Source organism: Canis lupus, chromosome 10 (genome assembly GCF_011100685.1).
Source record: "Canis lupus familiaris isolate Mischka breed German Shepherd chromosome 10, alternate assembly UU_Cfam_GSD_1.0, whole genome shotgun sequence".
NCBI classification, from domain to species: domain Eukaryota; kingdom Metazoa; phylum Chordata; class Mammalia; order Carnivora; family Canidae; genus Canis; species Canis lupus.
In genome coordinates, this window is record NC_049231.1 from 41,419,847 (window position 1) to 41,439,717 (window position 19,871).

Sequence of the window (19,871 nt, forward strand, 5' to 3'; positions counted from 1 at the left end):
AAAAATAAATAAAAAATAAACAGTTACCTCCTGGCGTTTCCCCTCTGTCATTATCACTAGCCCTTGGCTGCCTTCCTCTTCTCTCCAGTCTTAAGGTTGGGCTGCCCTAGAGACAAGCTCCTGGTCCTGTGTACTGGCTTCTTTGATATATGTTCACTCCTTTGAGAATCCCGTCAGGCTCAGGATTTCAAACGCCAGCTCTGTGCGGATGACCAAGCTGTCTCCTGAAGTCCAGACCCAGCCAGGATCCTGCTGCCTACTCATCCCTCTGCTTGTAGGTCTAACCTGGCATGCCTGTGACTGAGTCCCATCCCCTCCACCCACACCCCTCCCTTCTCACCTGAGAGGAAGTCTCTCCTCCCAACCGCTCAGGCCAAAAGCCCCGGAGTCCCCTGGGACGGCTCTGGCCCTCACATCAACGTCTAACCCATCAGGGATCCTGTAGGTTCCACCTTCAGAATGGATCCAAGGATCTCAACCCTTCTGGGCGCTGGTCTTGCTTGGTGATTGTACTGGCCTCCATGCAATACTGTGTCTATACTCCCTTAGGAGCCTGTTCTCCCAATGTCCAGGTGATCCTTTTACAAAGTCAATCAAAACACATGCTTCTGCACAGAACCTGATGGCTTCCATTCCACATGGTGAAGAGCCAGTCCCTACGTGGGCTTGTGTGGCCTTATCCTATGTAGGACATAGGATAGTGAGACTCCCCCTCACTGCTTTCATCCTCATCTCTCCAGCCACACTGGCCAGGAACATACTGCCTGCATACCTTTGGTCCTATCTGCCTGAACTGTTCTTTGGCTTAGCTAATTCCTTCACTCCCCCACCCATAAGCCTTTGCTCAAATGTCATTTTTTCATCTTCCATGACAATTCTATTTAGTGAGTGAACTCCCCCTCACTCACCATTCCACTTCTTATTGCACAGAACCTTTCACCTTCTTATCTCCTCTATAATATTTACTCACTTAGTATGTCTAGTGTCAGGCATCTGGCATCCCCTCTGGGATGTAAGTTCACAGGGACAGGGATATTTCTGCATCTTGTTCACTCACGGATTCTGAGCACCGAGAGGGTGGTCTGACATATAGCAAGAGTCCAATACATATTTACTACATGAGTATCTGCAAAATATAATCCCCGAAGGGTTGGCTTATTGACTTAGAGATTGATAGACAGAGTGAGGATCTTGATGCCAACCTGCATTCTTCCTACCACACTTTCTGTCTCTGGTACTAAGCATATATTCACGCATCCCACCCTTTCAAGGGACACACTGCTATGCAGTCAAGTAATGTCAAATTGCTGTTGGAAGGTCATCACACAATTAGCATTTAAAGAGTACATTTACTAGGTCAGAGAGTTCGACAAATGACAAGGATTAGTAAACTCAGTTCATAAGTTTCCAGCAGTATGCTTAGATCACTTAGCTGAGTTTCCTTAAATAAGAATTCCTGCGCATGGGCCAAGTGACCAAATTGGATTCTCTTAGGCCCCTGCATAATCAGGTGACACAAGGAAGCAATATTTTCCTTAACATCATAACCACCAGAGCTTCGACAAAGCCTTTGCCACTTTGCCTCCTGTAAGAGGAGTTCATCCAGATAGCCTGACAGGTCTTGTCTCCTCTCCCAGTAACCAGAGAGACTTTGCCAGGAGAGAGAGTTTTACTCACCAGGATGAAGACAGTAAAGAATATGACAACAATCGCAGCTGTAATGAACAGCTTTTTCCTAGGAAACACAGCAGCAGGTAGGAGAAACACAAGCGCAAAGCAGATGGCACCTCGGAGCCCTCCATAGGCGATGATGAACTGATCCTTAAAGGTCAGGGGGATCGTCCGGAACCAGTTAATGACCTGAGTCAGGACAAAGACACCTGAGAATGAAAAGCAAAAACCAAAGAAAACAGATGGTGTGAGTCCAGAACACGAAACCAGTGAGACTCATTCTCTGTGCTTCTGAGACAGAACAAAGCATCTAACAAGCCCCACGGTCTTTTCACCCTTCCTTGGTGTTTGTTGTTCTGGGATAACGGGTGAAAACATGAACTCAAGGAGGCCAAGGGAGGTCAGTCTGATGGCAGAGTCATGAAGGTACTTGGGGATGAAAAGAATCCATGTGGAATGGGGGAGATGGGGAGGAGAGGGAGAGGAAGAAGATGAAGTAGCAGCAGCCAAGGGCAAGCCATGAGAAGAAGCAAGCCCCATTCTTCTAGTGAGTGTTGCCGGATGTCCCTTTGGGAAACAAGCACCATTACCCAGTGCTCGCCAGATGAGACAGAAGGCAAGTGTGAAGCACACGAAGGCCCAGTTCCACTCGTGGTTCTTCCCAACAGTGGACACGCCCATGAAGATGAAGATCAGGGTCTCGCTGACACTGCTCAGCATCTTCATGAAGTACTTGATGGTTGTGTAGGACTTTTGAGATACGTTTTCTTCCACATACTTATTCATAGTCATTGCACAAGCAGTGATTCTGCAAGAGAAGATACAGCTTCTATATAAACATGACAACGGGCCTAATCGGCATGTAACAGTCAGCATTTAAGAGCTAAGTGAGGCCTCTACCCTTCCGCCCATCACTAGAACATGACTGGTTGATTTGTATAAATGAATGTGATTTGTGTCGTTGGGACCTAATTCTAGAAGTCTTCATCAGTACCAATTGGTTTGAAATTCTCGGCTCCACCCAGCTTTGTAGTCTGTGGGCATCGGCACCTGCCAGCATCACAAAGAAAGCAGTCCACAATAAACTCAAAACCTACTAACTTCCTATAAAAGCAGTTTCATCTTCTCCATCCCTCTAGTGCCAAAAATGCTAAGGCATTGCCTAAACTTGAAACTAGTCTCATGCCTTTTCTCCCTTGCCACACCTCTCCTGTGCACCCCCCACCCGCCACCATCTCATTGGTCACCAATTGTTTTTTACCCTTCATCCTGAGTATCTCTTGGATGCACTAACTTTTTTTTTTTTTTTTTAATCCCAGTGCCTTTGTTTCCACTTCTGGAAAATTCACAATGTATTCATAGGTTCTGAGAACACCCAAAGAAAAGAAACTTTTTTTCCTGTTTCTCCCATAATCTCCAAAACTCCAGGACCACAGAGCTCTGATTTCCCCTCCAACCATATCTATTTTAATAGAGCATGTGCGCATTCTGGTAAGGGAATGCCCTCTCCACCCAGCATACACCATATGCCTTGACTATAATTTCCCTAATACGCCCTGCTCTTTGCTATCTTCTTGCCTTACTCTGTGCATAAGCTCCTCTCTGTCTGAAATGCTCCCCTGACCATCTCAAAAGTCACCTACAGAGGGAAATTCAGTATGAGCTGGCTGACAGCTCATTCCAGGTTCTTTTTTCTTTTTTTTAAGATTTTATTTATTTATTCATGAGAGACGGGGGGTGTGTGGGGGGGGGCAGAGACATAGGCAGAAGGAGAAACAGGCTCCAAGCAGGGAGCCTGATGTGGGACACTATCCCAGGTCTCCAGGATCATGCCCTGGGCTGAAGGCGGCGCTAAGTGGCTGAGCCACCTGGGCTGCCCTCCCAGGTTCTATCTAAAGAGACACTGATACCAGACGTCAGCTGTAACAACATTTGTCTAGATATATCTCCTGAGGCAAGGCAAATAAAAAGTAAAAAACAAAAAATACTGAGACTATCAAAATGAAAAGTTTCTGCACAAGGAAGAAAGCAATCAATAAAACCAAAGGGCCACTTGCTGAATGGGAGATGTCTGCAAATGGCACAGCCAATAAAGGGTTAGTATCCAAAATATATAAAGAACTTATATATATTTTACTTATATATCAATACCCCCAAAACAAATAACCCAATTATAAATGGGCAGAAGACATGAACAGACATTTGTCCAAAGATGACATACAAATGGCCAGCAGACACATGAAAAAATGCTCAACACGACTGATCATCAGGAAAATGCAAATCAAAACCACAATGAGATATCACCTCACACCTGTCAGAATGGCTAAAATCAAAACCATAAGAAATAACAGGTTTGGCAAGGATGTGGAGAAAGGCGAACCTACCACGTGCTGTTGGTAGGAAGCCAAACTGGTACAGCCACTCCGGAAACTAGCATGGAGGTTCCTCAGAAAGTTAAAAATAGAACTATTCTATGACCCAGGAATCACACTAGTTGGTATTTACCTTAAAAATACAGAAACACTAATTCAAAGGGATACATGCATCCCCGTGTTTATAGTACCATTATTCACAATAGCCAAACTATGGAAGCAGCCCAAGTGTCCAACAACAGATGAATGCATAAAGAAGAGGTGGTATGTACATACAATCAAATAGTCCTTAGCCATAAAAATGAATGAACTCTTCCATGAGTGATCACCATGCTATAAGCCAACTACTGGTCATGATCTGTCAAGTTTTCCCCATTCTCGTAACTTCAGAGCTACAATGACCCTAAATGCACCCTGCTCCCAAACACTGCATGTAGTCCTCCTGACCCTGAGATTTTATTTTTATGTTAGGAAAATCCTCCTACTGCAAGCATAAGGAAAGGAAGAAGAACACAAACCCAAGGGCTCTCTGAGTGAAGACCTAAACGGGTAATCATGAACATATTTCCCTGCAAGAAAAAGATCGGTTTCATACACACAAACAAATATAAATTTGTTTGTGTGCCCCTATTAAGAGAAAACAAAGACCCCACCAGGTCAGGACTCATGCATTTAGCCAAGATGTCACTGCCCCCAGAATGAGTGGGTACTTCTTTTGGGTGTTTATGAGGGAGGAATGCATAATTCATGTGGTTCCCACAAGAATGAGTGTCTTATTACATAAGCCAATAAATTTCAGCAACCACAAACACAGGGCAAAGCCTTGAATAGCTGAGGGCTTATATAATAATAGTCAACCTTTATAGCACCCCTGCTCTGTGCCAGGTACTATGCAAGCGCTTGGTGTGGATTATGCCAGTTAACTTCATTACAAGCCTCTGAAGCAAGTTCTGTTATCATTCCCATTTTACAGATGAGAGAACAAAGGCAGACAGAGGTCCACTTATTTAAGATGACACTGCTAATAAATGGTGGTGCCAGGATTTTGACTCAAGCAGTCGGACTCAAAGCCAGCACCGCCGAGCTCTGTCCAAGCTCTCAGTGAGCCTGGTTACCTCTGATGGGGAAGAAGTCTTACTCCTCTGCCAAGCCCTTGCTCATCCTTTCTCAAGTGCAAGACTATCTGTATTAGGTTCCATCAGCTGCAGTAAGAAATTAGCCAGAACTTAGTGACTACAACACAGACCTATTGTCTTTCACTTTCAGGGGTCAACAGTCTAAAACCACTTTCACTGGGCTAAAATCAAGGTGCTGATAGGGCTCTGTGCCTTCTGGAGGCTCTCGGGGAGATTGTTCCTCACTTTTTTCCAGTCTAGAGGCTGCTCCCATGCCTTAGCTCACCTCTGCCTCCTTGGCCAGATCTCCCTCTACCTGGACCTTCCTACTACCCTCTCCTCAGTGTCTGTGTCATACTATCCAACCACTCACCTAATCCAGTGTCATCTCCCCATCTCAAGACTCTAACTTAATCACACCTGCGAAGTCCCTTCTGCCATTAAGGTAACATGTTTATAGGGAGGGTCTAGGGATGAGAATCTTTAGGGGCCCGTATTCAGTGGATCACACTATTGCTGGATTCACCTCCCTGGTTTGATGGGCACAATCAAGCATGTGTCTCCAGAGAAGCGTGGCCAGGGCTGCTCCAGTGTGCTTGGTGACAGAGCAGCTAACAGATGCTCTGTCATGCTGACTTGAATCAAAGGGCTAGAGCCTCCACCAGCAGATAAGAGACAGGGGAGAGCAGAAGGGCACGTGGCATCTCTCTGAGTAAGCCTACACTAGGGCATCTTGCCAGCCCCCCACTGGAATAAAAACCATTGTTAACTACGGTTTTGAACATCTTCTCCTTTCATATCTTGGTTTGATTTTTCCTTAACCAGACTTGAAAAAGTAAGATTCACCCAATATGAAGGCAAAAGCCCAATTAAACTGATTAAGATTCTAAAGAATATATTTTTATAAGAGAGAGAGAGAGAGAGAGAGAGAGAGAGAGAGAGAGATACCCACCAACACAAACTAATGGGCTTCTCCTAAATTTTATCAAGTTGAAGATTTGTAACAAAAATAAATTATAATGGTCATATTACCTCCTGACATGCTCTAACACTATGCAAAAGGTGCCTCCAAATGATTTTATTACAAAGCATTTAAGCTTAGAGACAAATACAGAGAATAAACACCAAAGTACCCACTACCCAGCTCTTTCTAATCCTTTTATTTTTTAAAACAAAACATCAGCTTTAGAGTTTAAATCCCTATGTTTTTCATACTACCCCATCTCCCTCTCTCCCTCCTGGCATTGGCTTTTCTTTTTATCATTCAAAAAGCGATTTTTGAAAGGCTGGAGAATATTGTTTCTGTGTATATGATAAACATTTCCCTCTAAGACCATCAGTCAGTGGGCAAAATGTAAACCATACGGGTAAAGAGTAATTTTCAGTTCATTATGTGAGCAATTCAATAAAAATTCTACTCAGAAATTATCAAAAATAAAGCTTTGGTGTAAGAATAAAAAGAATAAATGAATTTTACATGAATGTCCACAGGATCGATTTCCATTGCTCTGTGTCCTTAACGTGACACCAGCGGTGATGCTCCTGTCTGCCAGACACCTTGCTGTAACTTAAAGCTATTTCCTACCAGCACAGTGAGACCCTGCAGAGAGAAGAATGGCCCCAGTGGGTACCAGAGGCCTCTGCATCTGGTAGTGCCCTGTTCAGGAAGCCTAGGTGTGTCTACGACATTGATGCGCTCTACGGGCTGGGGACAAATGCTCCAAAGGTCCCTGTTCTGGTCTGCCACATACAGCTTAATGCACATGGCCCCTCAAGCAAAGGCCAGGAGGTGTTTTCATTGCAAAGGTTTTTTGTTGTGGTATACTCTGACCTGAAGCCAAACCACCTCCCTGCAATATCATCGCAAGTACACAAAACTACCAGTTAGGGAGGCAAACACAATACAGTCTCCCAGAAGTAGAGAAGAAGAGAAACCTTTCTCCCTCTGCATTAATCATCATCTACAGCTATTAGTCTTGGTACCATAAATTTGCTTCTTTATTTTTCTAAAAGAACTACATGAAACTTATGAGATGGGAATGGTTCTGGCTGGTGTCTGACTGCCCTCAGTCTCACTGGGTCCAAAGTGCCTGGCCAGGAGTGTCCTTGGGGACAAGGTCATGTCAAAGCATATCCCAGATCCACTGTCTTTACAGAGAAGTGGGATTTCTTCCTCCATCAGCAATGGAAACCCATGAGGATTTCATGCCTGAAATCCATGGCTTTTCATTCTGAACATCGATGCGTTAGATAATATCCACAATAGAATAATAACCTAAAGAGACTCTTTACATTTTAGAAAATTCTAGTTGAATTTTTTTCTTTAAAGATTTATTTTCCTGAAAGACAGAGAGAGAGAGAGAGAGAGAGAGAGAGAGAATGCACATATGAGTGAGAGAGGGAGAGTGAGAGAGAATCTGAAGCAGCCTCAGCACTGAGCACAGAGCCCAATGCAGGGCTGGATCTCACGACCCTGGGATGACAACCTGAGCCAAAATTAAAAGCCAGACACTCCACCAACTGTGACACCCAGGCACCCTTCCATGTGAACTTCTTAACTCTAAAGATCCTTCACATATAGAACTATTGCCCTTTAGCAATATGACCTTACTTTTACTTGCCTATGTCACTGAGTCGTCCCCCTCTTTCCACGCATGTCTCTCTTTACTAGTCTCCATATTTAGCTAATAGGATTATGAAGAACCATTTAATATCAACCAACATTTTCTTAGCATCTACTCTGGGTTGAGTTCTGTGCTGGGGTTAGGGAAGATAAAATCAAGTAAGACACAGCTTCTACTTTCAAGGGTTCACAGTCTCAGAAGAGAAAGGGTCACAAAAATATCGTGATAGAACAGTGCAAATGTCAGCAATGGAGATGAGAAACAAGGCTTTGGGAGCACAGGGAAGGAAACCACTACCTCTGCCACAGAAGGGGGTCCCTTTGAGCAACATCTCCATGGCTAAGTGAAGAGCTCACCAAGCAGGAAGAAGAAAGCCAAGAAAATGAAGTGGCCATGTGCAAAGGCATGAAAGAAAGCAAGAGACAGGTTGGCATACTCAGGAAATGGGCACTGATTCTGTTAGCCAGAGAAGAGAGGGATGATAATGTTAAAGGGCAAGGATGAAAGGAAGTAGGGGCCGGATGATGACAATGATACAGCTATATGCTATGTATGCTTAGGAGTTTCAACTTTATTCCAGAGGCTGGAGGGATAAAGTGAGAGTTTATCTTTGATCATATAATTAATGCCTATCCCCAAATCAACTTACAGTTTCATGAGAAAAAAAAAAGGGTCATTGATGTTTAGCATAGTGCCCAACAGGTCATTAATATGATTTGAATCAATGATTGCATTGAAGAATTGTTCATGGGGATGGTGTTGTGGTGTGGACAGATTTTGTGTTCTAGAAAGAGAACCCTGAAGGAATTATGGGGAACATATTTGGAGGGACACAAAACTAGAGGCAGGAGTCAACTCATTTCCTGCACTGGTCTTCATTTTGTTTGCAGAATCCATTGTAGCACCTACCTGGTCCACAAAATATCCCAAAATATGTCTCTGTTTTGACAGGTGTCAGCTTCTATTCTGTGGGGCCACATGGAAGTAAGGTATGTGCAGAATGCATGGGTACTTTCTGCTTTGTTATTACCTTACCTCACATCACATCTCAACATAAGTGTATGGTGATTATCACCAATTTAGAGACCGAGAAGCTAAAGCACTATAATTAGCGGTTTTTACGTTCACCAGCAGTTGAGGTTTTCTTCATCGCTATGTCATGCTATATACAGCACACAAGAAATTTATGCCAGCTAATACCATCTCAGCAGTGTCTTTGGGGGGTAAAAATAGACTTTGTATTTAGATGATCTGTCATTTGACGATTTCTGTATAGAAAAATTTCAACAAACACTTTTCTCTGTACTACTCTGTGAGTCCATCCCATCAGTCCATGAAGCCACTCTTCCATAAATGTTCGTTTCCTTCTACCAGAATGTATGCGTTGAAAGAGCAGGACTAGCATTCATCTACACTTACCATGGTTCCCTGCATGTCATGGTACTGAGATGCAGGTTCAAATTATACTGGCTGATTTTAGTTTAATGAAGGTCCAGAACCCTTCATTTAGATGGCTGTGATCTGTAGAACCAAAGGGACCAGCATTAATAAACTGAAGGCAGGTAGAGACAGCAGATTGCTGGTTGTGAAGATAAACAATATATATCTTGTCTGTTTATGTTCATGAGGTGAGGCCATGCCTCAGGGAATTCAGTTTCTAAATACAAGTGCTTTCATTTTTTTAAGGTGTGGTCAATTCTCTAATTTCCATTCCCAGATGAGGAGAGGTCTTCTGTAATCAGAACTGCTTAGAATTTAAGTTAAACAGATAAGAAGAATGTTGCAAAGTTCTTTTGCTCCTATTCTATCTCTATGTATGAACTTAAAAAGTATGGATCCAATTGTAGAGAGTCCAAATACGGTCCAAATAGAGTTGTATATTCTCAATAAAGACTTTGCCAGATATGAAAGCATACTCCACTAATCAGTGTTAAGCATTAGGACTGACAAAGGACAATTAAAAAGCTTTCTCTGCATTGATTAAAGCCAGGTCTTATGGTAACTCAGGGTAAACTGTATGCTCTCAAGTATTCACTTATGTGAGGTTAATTACTAAATTCCAAGGCATGAATTTACCATATAATGGATCACCTCTTCTAAGAAAGCTGACAACCAAGAGAGAGTCTGATATATGAAAAAAAAAAAAAGCAAACAAAATTTGTTTTTGTTTTGTTGTTGTTTTGTTTTGTTGTTTTGTTTTTGAGAGAGTGAGAGTATGTGAGTGGGGTAGGGGCAGGGGCACAGAGAGAGAGAGAGAGAGAATCTTAGGGAGGTTCCATGTCCAGCACAGAGCCCAATATGAGGCTCAATCTCATGACCTGACCTGAGATCATGACCTGAGACAAAATCAAGAGTTGGACACTTAACTGACTAAGACACTCAGGGGTCCCCAAAATTTGTTTTTGAGAGGATTCAAGCATAAAAATTAAACTTTTCTTAAAATACAAAAAAAAAAAAGGAAACTTAAACTATGATAAATGCCTGATTATTCATATAGTCTTGCCCTTTTCCCAGATTTTCCACATCTCTTGTCTCTTCTTCTTTATAGGTTTTCAACTCAATTCAACTAATGTTTACAGTTCACTTACTGACACATAAGTCAGTCATGATTTTATGGAAAGAGCACATACAGAAACACAGCTCACCGTCAATAGTGTAATGACACACAAAGCATCAAAGGACCCACAGAGTCCACTGACTTTAGTTGGAAAATGTTGGCAAAGGCTTTGTGTTTCTTTTATAAAAGTATGGCTTTTCTTTAATTATTAGATATTCTTGGAAAAAATGCAAATTCCTGGGCTCCATCCCAGACCTATAGAATCAGAATCTCTGGCTGGGCCCTGAACTTCTGTAGATGTTAACAACCTTTCCAGGTGATTCCTAAATACATCCAAGGCTGAGGAAAGCAAAAGGGGTTATAGGCAGCAGGTTCAGGGGAGGAGAAGTGAATGAGGGAGAGCTGAAACTTGAATCATTTTATTTACAATTTTATTGAAGAGTGAAAATAAGGGCCAACATGAGATGTGAGGACTTCATTGTACTTTGCTACCTAATTTTTCTTTCCCTTCTCCCAATTTCCATTACTTGTTCTGGGTGCAGGCTCCATCTCCTCTTGCCTGGATTAGTAAGTAGGAGTCTGCACACATTCCTTTCCTGACGTGTCTCCACCTGGGTGCCTTCACCCTGCTGCCAGCAGCTCTTCCGTCTCCTTCTACCCAGACAGGGATTCCCTGGCCCTGGGGGCATCCAATGAGCCCAAGGCCATGACGGTCACTGTCACTTCAGAGTGCTATGAAAACACTATCAGTTTTCTATGTAATGACGCAAGAAAGCTTTGGAGGCACTCCAATCTTCACTATGAAACAGATGTACAATTGTGTCACCTCTTTGCTCAAAGCTTCCAAAGTTCTCGACTACCTACAGAACAAAACACAGCTAGGCCAAGCCTCTACTACCTTTCTCAGCACCCTGAGGCTCCACTCCCTGGATGTACCAGAGCTTTTCAGTTTGGAGTCCTCAGCCCCACACCAGCCTCAACACATAGTGCCCTTCTCTTCATCACTGAGGCTTCAACTCAGTATATCACCAGGCCAACCCCCACCATACTATAAAGGACTGAGGCTTCCCTGATACCTTGTCCTCAACATAGATTATGAGGCTGGTCCACTCAAAGTAAATTTAACTTGACTGCCTTCTACCAGTACTTCTCATGCCACAGGGCTGGTCAAGTGACACCATCTGATCCAATCACAGCTCTCCAAATCCCTGAGCCAATCACAATCCTTCCTTTGAAATGTCCTTTGACAGGAGCTGGCAGGTAGAACTCTGTACTCTGTAGTGACAAGAGCTGCAGAGGTATGAAGCTCAATCTGTGAGCCTTGTTTGATGTTTTAGAGATGGTTGGCCCAGCAGAAGGAAGATGAGACACAGAGAGAAGTGGTTCTGGCCTGGGGTCCATTCACCCCAAAATGAATTTATTTATATGAGCCAATGAACCTGGTCTGATTTGCGCTTCCCTGAGTAGCCAATAATCTGGTTTGATCTGGGTTTCCCTTGCTCACACAGAGCCTCCCTCTACTGTCTGAGCTTGAGCTCCTGCTTACAACGATCCCAGGTGACTCGATTTCTCTTGACTAGCTGAGGATTAACTGTGAGGGTGCACATGGGAAAAAGAATCTTGGACACTTGACCAGGTCCCCTGGGAACATCATAAAAGACCCGAGATATTATTGATGTAAGGGAAAAGTGGCAGAAAAGAAGAAAGCACACTGAGAGAACACACTACAGCATCAAAAGGAGCGACTCGCAGCTGCTCTGTGCCTAAGACACTAACAGAAAATGCCTCTGGGTTTACACCAGGCTAGCTTCCTCCCCCACACAGAGAACTGCTGAGAAGTACACCAAGATTTGTTAAAGCAAGTGAAAGAGAAGCAGCACCTATCCTGTTCTTGAAAGAGCCCATCTTGACCCCCATGGCTGAACTCGCTGATGAAGGGAATGGCACCCTAACTTGTGTCCAAAGGCCGGTGTCCTACTCAGAAGGACTAGCTGGGAAGTACCTACACGTGTCCTCTCAGTATCAGCTTTCTGAAAAGATTTTCATTAAGACAAAAAAGGTAATTACTTCTCAGCAATTATACAACATTTACATTTCCGATTTACAGTCCTATTGCTAATATTTTGGCCTATGTATTACTAGGAAATAATTTTAGCCTTACTATTGCAATTTACTTACACCTGAAAGTCTGAAAGAGGGAAATTCTACTTTAAATAGCTCGGGACAAAGAGTAACCTAATGATACAATGACATAATCATTTTTACTTAAACACTAAGAATGGTTAAGAAACAGTCAAAAGAAAAAAATGAGAATAAAACCAGTATTATCCAGTTGCTTGTTATTATCTAGAACCTCCATTCCTCAAAAAGATCTCAGGGAAGGGGTCCTTAGTTCAGGAGAAGTTGTTAAAGTTGCATGTAATTTGAATTCACCAGGCAAATACCAAATGCGTTCCCTAGAATAAAGGTGCTTGAAAATGACATACCTAAGAGCCATGAGTGAGGAAAGCCCCAAATTAAATTATAGCATTTTATTCATTTGCTCTTAAGAAGTAATCCGTAAAATGTGTTTCACAAAATGAAACTATCTTTTTTTTTTTTATGAAAAAGAGAGAGGGGGGCGAGGCAGAGAGAGACAATATTAAAACAGGCTCCATGCCCGGCACAGCACAGGGCTTGATCTCAAGACTCTGAGATCATGACCTGAGCTGAAAATCAAGAGTCAGATGGTTAACTGAGCCATTCCCAAGGGATCCCAAAATGAAACTCTCTTATGCTGGCATTTATTGTAACAGCTCTTTTTAATTTTTATACTGTTTTCAGGTACTGTGAAATACCCCATATGCTATTTCCTGCATTCTTACCGTATCTGGAAATACCTAATTACAAACTGTGTAAGTGAATCATATACCACTCCTGTGGTTGACAATTCACGGACTATATGAATGATATTCCCCATATAGATGATTATGATGTTCTTAATGTTCTTTTACTTATAAGAAGATGAGGCATAAAAATATATTATTTTGAACATTGAATAAATATAATTTCACTTTGTGAAAAATGGGAAATATCCAACCTCACGGACTCTGTTTCAACGGACTTTGCTCATTCCTATAGCTATGGCAACTTGTTCTCAGGGAGAGTCCCGTCCCTCAGCCAGGTTTTGAAGAGTTTATATCACAACCACCAAATGTGGATCTTGGGGTAACATTTTTCCTTTGTTCACAGTTGCTTCTGCCTTCCCTTCAGTTATTCCTCTTTTGCTTTCTAATCTCCCCTACTCTCAAAGAAATGTTCTTTATAAACAACATGATTAACATCGATGAAGGGAATGCATTTCTATTCTGTTTTTTCCTCCATCTTTTCATGTTTTTTTTTTCTTTTACTTCATCAAGAGGGGAAAAAAACATATTTCAACAAGTCTTCAAATATCCAAATAGCAAAAACTAAAAACTAATGGTGAGCCCTGGAGAAAAATGGTAATAAAAATATATAACACAAGTCATATTTATATTTTTAAATTTCCTAGTAGTCATGGTTAAAAGTATAAAAACAAACTGGTGAAGCTGATTTTCATAATGTATTCATTTTACTCAACAAATTCCATGTCAACATGGAATCAATATAAAAATCATTAATGGGAATTTCTATAATCTTTTCCTACTAAATCTTAAAAATCTGGTGTAGATTTTAAACTTAGAGTACATCTCACTTTAGACTAGCCACATTTGAAGGACTCAAAAGCCATACGTCATTGATGGTCATCATGCTGGACAGCAGCGAGGAAAGACGTGACAGGCCACTGATTCTGCACCTTCTTCAGAAAAACCAAGCAAATGCTGGAGTCTATCAACTGAATCTATTTAACAGTTTAAACCATAAAAATAAATCCGAGTAATTTCATGAACCACTTCCACTACTCTGAACAAATATGGCATGATCTCATTCATGTAGGGGAACTAAAAAAACCAAAGTCATAGGGGCGCCTGGGTGGCTCAGTCCATTAAGGTCCAATGCTTGATTTTGGCTCAGGTCATGATCTCAGGGTCATGGGCTCGAGCCCCGAGATGGGCTCCATGCTCAATGTGGAGGCTGCTTGTCCCTCTCTCTCTCTGCTCCTCCCCCCGCCCTCTCTCTCTCAAATGAATAAATAAAATCTTATATATTAAAAAAAAAAACCAAAGTCATAAAAACAGAGAGTAGACCAGTTGTTATCAGGCGCAGAGAGCTGTGGGGTGGTGGGGGGAGGAGATGAGGGAAATGGATAAAGGTGGCCAAGTATACAAACTTCCCCTATAAGATGATTGAATAAGTTATGGGATTTAATGTACAGTATGGTGACTATAGTTAATAATATGGTATTGCATACTTGAAAGTTTCTAAGGGATTAGATCTCAAAAGTTCTTACCACACATACAACAGCCACTGTGGGATGTGATTGATGTGTTAGCTAACTTAATTGTGGTAATCATTTTGTAGTATATACATATATTAAGTCATCATGCTACTTTAAACGTACGCGTGCCAATTATAAAGCTACAGTGTGTGTGTGGGGGGGGGAAGTTTACACTTTCATATTCCCTTCTGCCTTTTCTAGTTTTATCCCTCAATTGAGGCAAAGTTGTACAAAAGGAAAAAAGAAATAAAAGACATATGAGTGGTAATAAAAAAATAATAATAAGCTTTTCATTTGTTTGTTTTTACTGTTCCTTGAATGTGCCCAAAAATTAAGGAAGATAATGATTTATTTTCTCATTACTTGACTAATCTCATGCCTCATTTTACTACCTCTTTCCAAACCCCCACCATTTAGCATTTGTGTTTCAGGTGGTCACATGAGATTTGAAAGAGATCAGTTTGGGCCAGTCAGAGTCACAGTGAAGGCATGCACCAAAATCAAAAATAAAGCTTTGATTTGCCAAGGCAATAGAAGGTATAATGAGCCAATGAAAAGCGCAGAGCCAATGAAACCCAGAACCAGAGATCTAAGGCTACCATCTTGGTCCCCTCTGTCCTTCCATCCAAACTCTACTCTCCCTGCTTTTCTTCAGAACCCAAAGGGTTGATGCTGTGAGTCAAGTGGCACTGCATATTTGAAAGTGTGTGATAACCATGATGCTCTAATTCTGAGGGCTAGAGCAGGATACAATGTGAGTTAACATAGCAGAACAACAAAAGTATGGTCTGAACTTCTTCCTACTTCATCTCCACTCCCACTCCCCTCTCTCCTTCCCTCAATAAAGGAGCCCCCATTATAAATACCGTGCACTGCTCTTGAGAAAACATACCCTGTCACCTAGAGCAATGAAGGATATGAGAGTGGGAGGCTCTTCCTGGAATTGTGTTTACTGAAACCCCAAGCATCAAAGTCTAAATAATTTTCACTTCGGTAGGTTAGATGGGTAGATGTGTTTTTTGGAACAAAGACATGGTAATGTAACCAAGGATTGATGCTTGTTAATTGTGGCATAAAGATTTGTATCCTAGCCTGCTTATTCAGCTGGGAGATGTTCTATGTAAATCTGAGGTATAGATCAGAGCCCTAATGAGAGGACAAGAATTTTTGTCAGGCTTGTTCACAATCACTTGTGCGTTAAGTGTCACTATCTGTCAGGAACCTACCAATTTGTCCAATTCGTACATGCCAAACAGCTGACATCATACAAAATACTAAGATACACTGGATTGTACCAGATGAATCTGAAAATCTGAAATTATTGTTAAAGAAGTGTGGTGCCCAGCATTATCAATGCCTCATTCTTACTGTGCAGCTGATGTGAGGGTGCACCAAAGCATTCCCTGGGAGTGACCTTTGGGGCAGTGTTGATAGCAGTGAGACATTTTAGAGACTCAGAGGGAAGCCTGTGGTAGAGGCCAGAGCTGGTACCTGCCTTAGAAATGGTTATAAGCTTTGCCAGTCACATTTTGGAACTTTGTAATAGTTGATATTTTATAAAACAGAGTACCTCTCTGTTCATTTAGCTTATGCTGTTAGAAATAAGAATATACTTTGCTTATTTAGAATCAATTTCTGTCCATCTCTATATCCCAAAATGTTAGTGTTACAAGCTCTAAAGTGCTATAGGGAAACACGGCTTAGAGAGGAGGAAGGTGCAAGTATAGATAGGCTGCAACATGCATGCCTAAAAGCTGAGTGGCACCAAACCTGGGCCTGTCCTTAGAGCATCCCTCGTCCATTCTTGACCTGCCCTGCCTCAAGAGCTCCAGCTGGCCTGCAATGAAACCAATAACTAACTTTCAAGTGTTGGCTGCAGGATAAGCTAATTCTTATGCAACAGACACAGTACTTAAAGGCCATTTCTTCCTTGTGTGTGTGTGTGGGGGGGGGGGCAGGGGAAGAGTATGAGGGAGTACATTTGACGTTTGAAGTTCAAACTAGAAATAAGCTGATGTGATCTGCTTGCTCTCTGTTTCGACAGGCTTTAAGACCAATTGGATTTGCATGGAGGCCAAGCCAGAGAGTATATAATAGCTGATGACTTGTAGGCAGGCAAGTATTTATCCAGGTTACATTATCCAGATTGATTTGTTAAAGCTCCGGGTCATATTTGTACACTGAGAAAAACATTCAGTAAACATGAGACAAATCTGGGAAAAAACTAATAAAAGAATCCTGTATTCTATACATATAAATATACATATATCTGTACCTACATAAGAAACTTGTATAAGGTTTTATGATTGTCCTTCAATGTCGTGTACATTTTCTCCCCATAGGGACCAGGTGGAAGCTTCAAAATGGTGAACGGAGACATGCTTTCCTATTTTTCTCCAAGTTTGAAATGGATGACAATTACCAGCTCATACAGAAAGAAACAAGAAGGAGAGAGAATCTGGTCTTCACATCTTCAGCAGTGACTGCCTTAGTCCTGCTAGCGTGGCCTGCTCCTAGATTTCATGCCTGAGCTTACCATTCTGGAAATTCCTGCTGAAAGTCTCACTTAAAAATTTTCATTGAAATGTACTTGCTTTTTTTTTCTTAAGTGGATGCTAGAACACGTGCTGGCCTGGCCTGACAACTAGAGACCTGTGGTCTAGGCCCAACTTCCACCGACTCGTCCGTAGCCATGTTTTTTGCCCATCTGAGCCTCAATTTACTCATTCATCAGACAGGACTAATATTTACCATTTCCTATTTTCTTTACTGCTAGAATAATTGAAACAGCAAATGGAAAACATCTTATATACCCCCCAAGAGAGGGAAGACTAAGGAATTATGAATCTGTGAAAACAAGTGAGCCACCTGAGTGGCTCAGCTGGTTGAGCATCTGACTCTCGATTTCTGCTCAGGTCATGATCTCAGGGTCATAGGATTGAGCCCTACATCAGGCTCCATGCTCAACACAAAGTCTGCTTGTCCCTCTCCCTCTGCTCCTCACCAGCTCCACCTTCCAAGCCCCAACCCCACTCATGCTCTCTTCCCCCCTCAAATAAACAAATAAATAAAACCTTTTTAAAAAGTTAGAAATATTGGGTGCTTACTCTCCTATCCAAAGGATGACCTAGCCATTTTTTGAAATGCCTGGAGCACCTCAAAGAGAAATCCACACATCCCCACAGGCTGCAAGCTGCTGTGGAGACCAAGCATCCCCTCCTTTGTGACCCTGTATTTTTGATGTCTTATTGACTACAATACAGGACACTGTGCTGGGGTACAGGTGAGGACCAGAAAAGGTGCCTGCCATTCACAAGAAGGGAATAAAGTCCTATTTCAGTTCACTTCTTTATGGATCTGATTTAAGGAATTTTTTGGAGGGGAGGGAGAATCATCTTAGACATTTGTTTTCGTGTCTTTGCTTAAAGGAAGGGGACAATGGGGACTCGTCAGTGTTTTAACTCTGAGTATTTTTTCTGAAACCAAGAGTCAGACCTTCAATTAACTACACCTCCAGGAACCCCTCCAAATAGCTTTCATAAGACAGAGGAGCAGAAGGTAGATAGAACGCCACCTCGTATTATGTCACTTACTTATTTTTGGTGAAAATCCCATCACACCACAATTCCATGACGCAAAATCAATAGTTGCAAGTAGAGTTTTGTGATTACCCGAGGTACATCGCTTCCGACATCTCTCCAAAGAAACCAAGATGCTGCAGTCCTGCCCAGAGCTTTCCTATCTAAGAGACTGATTTGCATTTTGAACCCAGACCCCACTCTTCTGTTCTGCAGAAGGATGTTTCTTTTCTTTCTTTCTTTTTTAAATTTATATTCAATTAGCCAACATACAGTTCATCATTAGTTTCAGACGTAGTTTTCACTAGTTCATCAGTTGCATATAACACCCAGTGCTGTTTTGTTTTGTTTTTAACCAGACTTTCGTGTTAACTTCCTGTTCATTGAGTGTGATCTCAATCTAGGACGGGCTGCCTAAGAGCCAGCCCAAGACAAAGCTGAAAGCACAGGGGGTTAGAGGATTGGATCTGAGAGGCAATCCAAAGGGGAAGGGAGAGGAAGTAGAGATGGAAAGAAGGAAGGAGAAGAGGGAGACAGGGAGGAGAACTTGCAAAACTCAGGCAGGCAGAGTCACGTCGCTACACTGTTTTACAGTTTCGGAGAGGGGCTTTACCCTCTCTGCCCCCCGGCTGCCTAACCTCAGTGCTTCTTTTCCTTTCTGTGTGGCCACCCACTTCCCTTAAGCAAACAAGGGAAATTACTGAGCATGCTCATCATGTCACATGCCTTCCCTCCCATTTACCTTAAAATTTGTTTTTAAATGGCAAAAGAGTGCAATTATAGAAGTATGATAGGAATCCTAAACTCAGTGCAACTGAAATGTGGAAAAATCACTAGTTCTATAAAAGAAGTGCACACCGGTATGCAATTTTAATTGCATCGTTACAGTGGATCCTCTGGACCAACATCCCAAGGTCAGGATAGTACTTAAAATGTGGAAGTGCACGTTGTTCAAAGCGGGGGTCACTCGCATCTACAATGTACACCATACAGAAGCAGCACACAGCACACGTGGGCGAGTTCTGAATATCATGCTAATCACCTCACATTAGAAAACAGGGCATCACTTCTGAGAACACACACACTCCAATGTCAATCTGTCCCTTCACTGGCTATCAGCAGGTAATGGGTGTGCATGGTAATTCCAGACCCCCAAAAATGTTTTAAACCTCTCATAATATCTCATTTAAGAGTTACCTTATTTTAGCGCACTGTGTGCAATGACAATATTAGTTCAAATGTAATAAAGGACCTTTCTGTATGCTAGGCTGTAAAATAAATGTTCACTTTGAAGTTGGAAACAGAGGGGATGTTTTTCTTCCACCAACAAATCATGCAGAGAATTATCTGTGCTGTTTACCAGGAACACGGTGTCCTATTTGCCCCTTATTTCCTAATTCCCAGAGCGAGTAAATGCATAATAATCCCATCTTCACGGGAGGTCAGGATCTTGATGAAGCACCAGCCTCCAATCTCTGTGGACTCTGGTCCTCATGGACATCGCTAAGCAAGATGCACCAACCCCAACTCCTTCCAACACTTTAACCCGCATCCC

The 19,871-nt window shown here is 42.1% G+C and overlaps 1 protein-coding gene and 1 non-coding gene across 3 annotated transcripts in view; both read right to left on the reverse strand.

Annotated features, from left to right (window-relative positions):
* The window catches only part of SLC9A2 (solute carrier family 9 member A2), a 96,791-nt gene that overhangs the window by 32,549 nt on the left and 44,371 nt on the right, over positions 1-19,871 (reverse strand). For both annotated transcript variants that reach the window (XM_038550902.1, XM_038550903.1), the window contains exons 4-5: positions 2,262-2,479; positions 1,678-1,880 (exon numbers count right to left, since the gene is read on the reverse strand). In XM_038550902.1, coding sequence (XP_038406830.1) covers positions 1,678-1,880; positions 2,262-2,479 — 421 coding nt within the window. The remainder of the gene's footprint in view (positions 1-1,677; positions 1,881-2,261; positions 2,480-19,871) is intronic.
* Positions 160-256, reverse strand: MIR8826 (microRNA mir-8826). Its single transcript, NR_128768.1, has one exon. It is a non-coding gene; the product is annotated as a microRNA mir-8826 (primary transcript).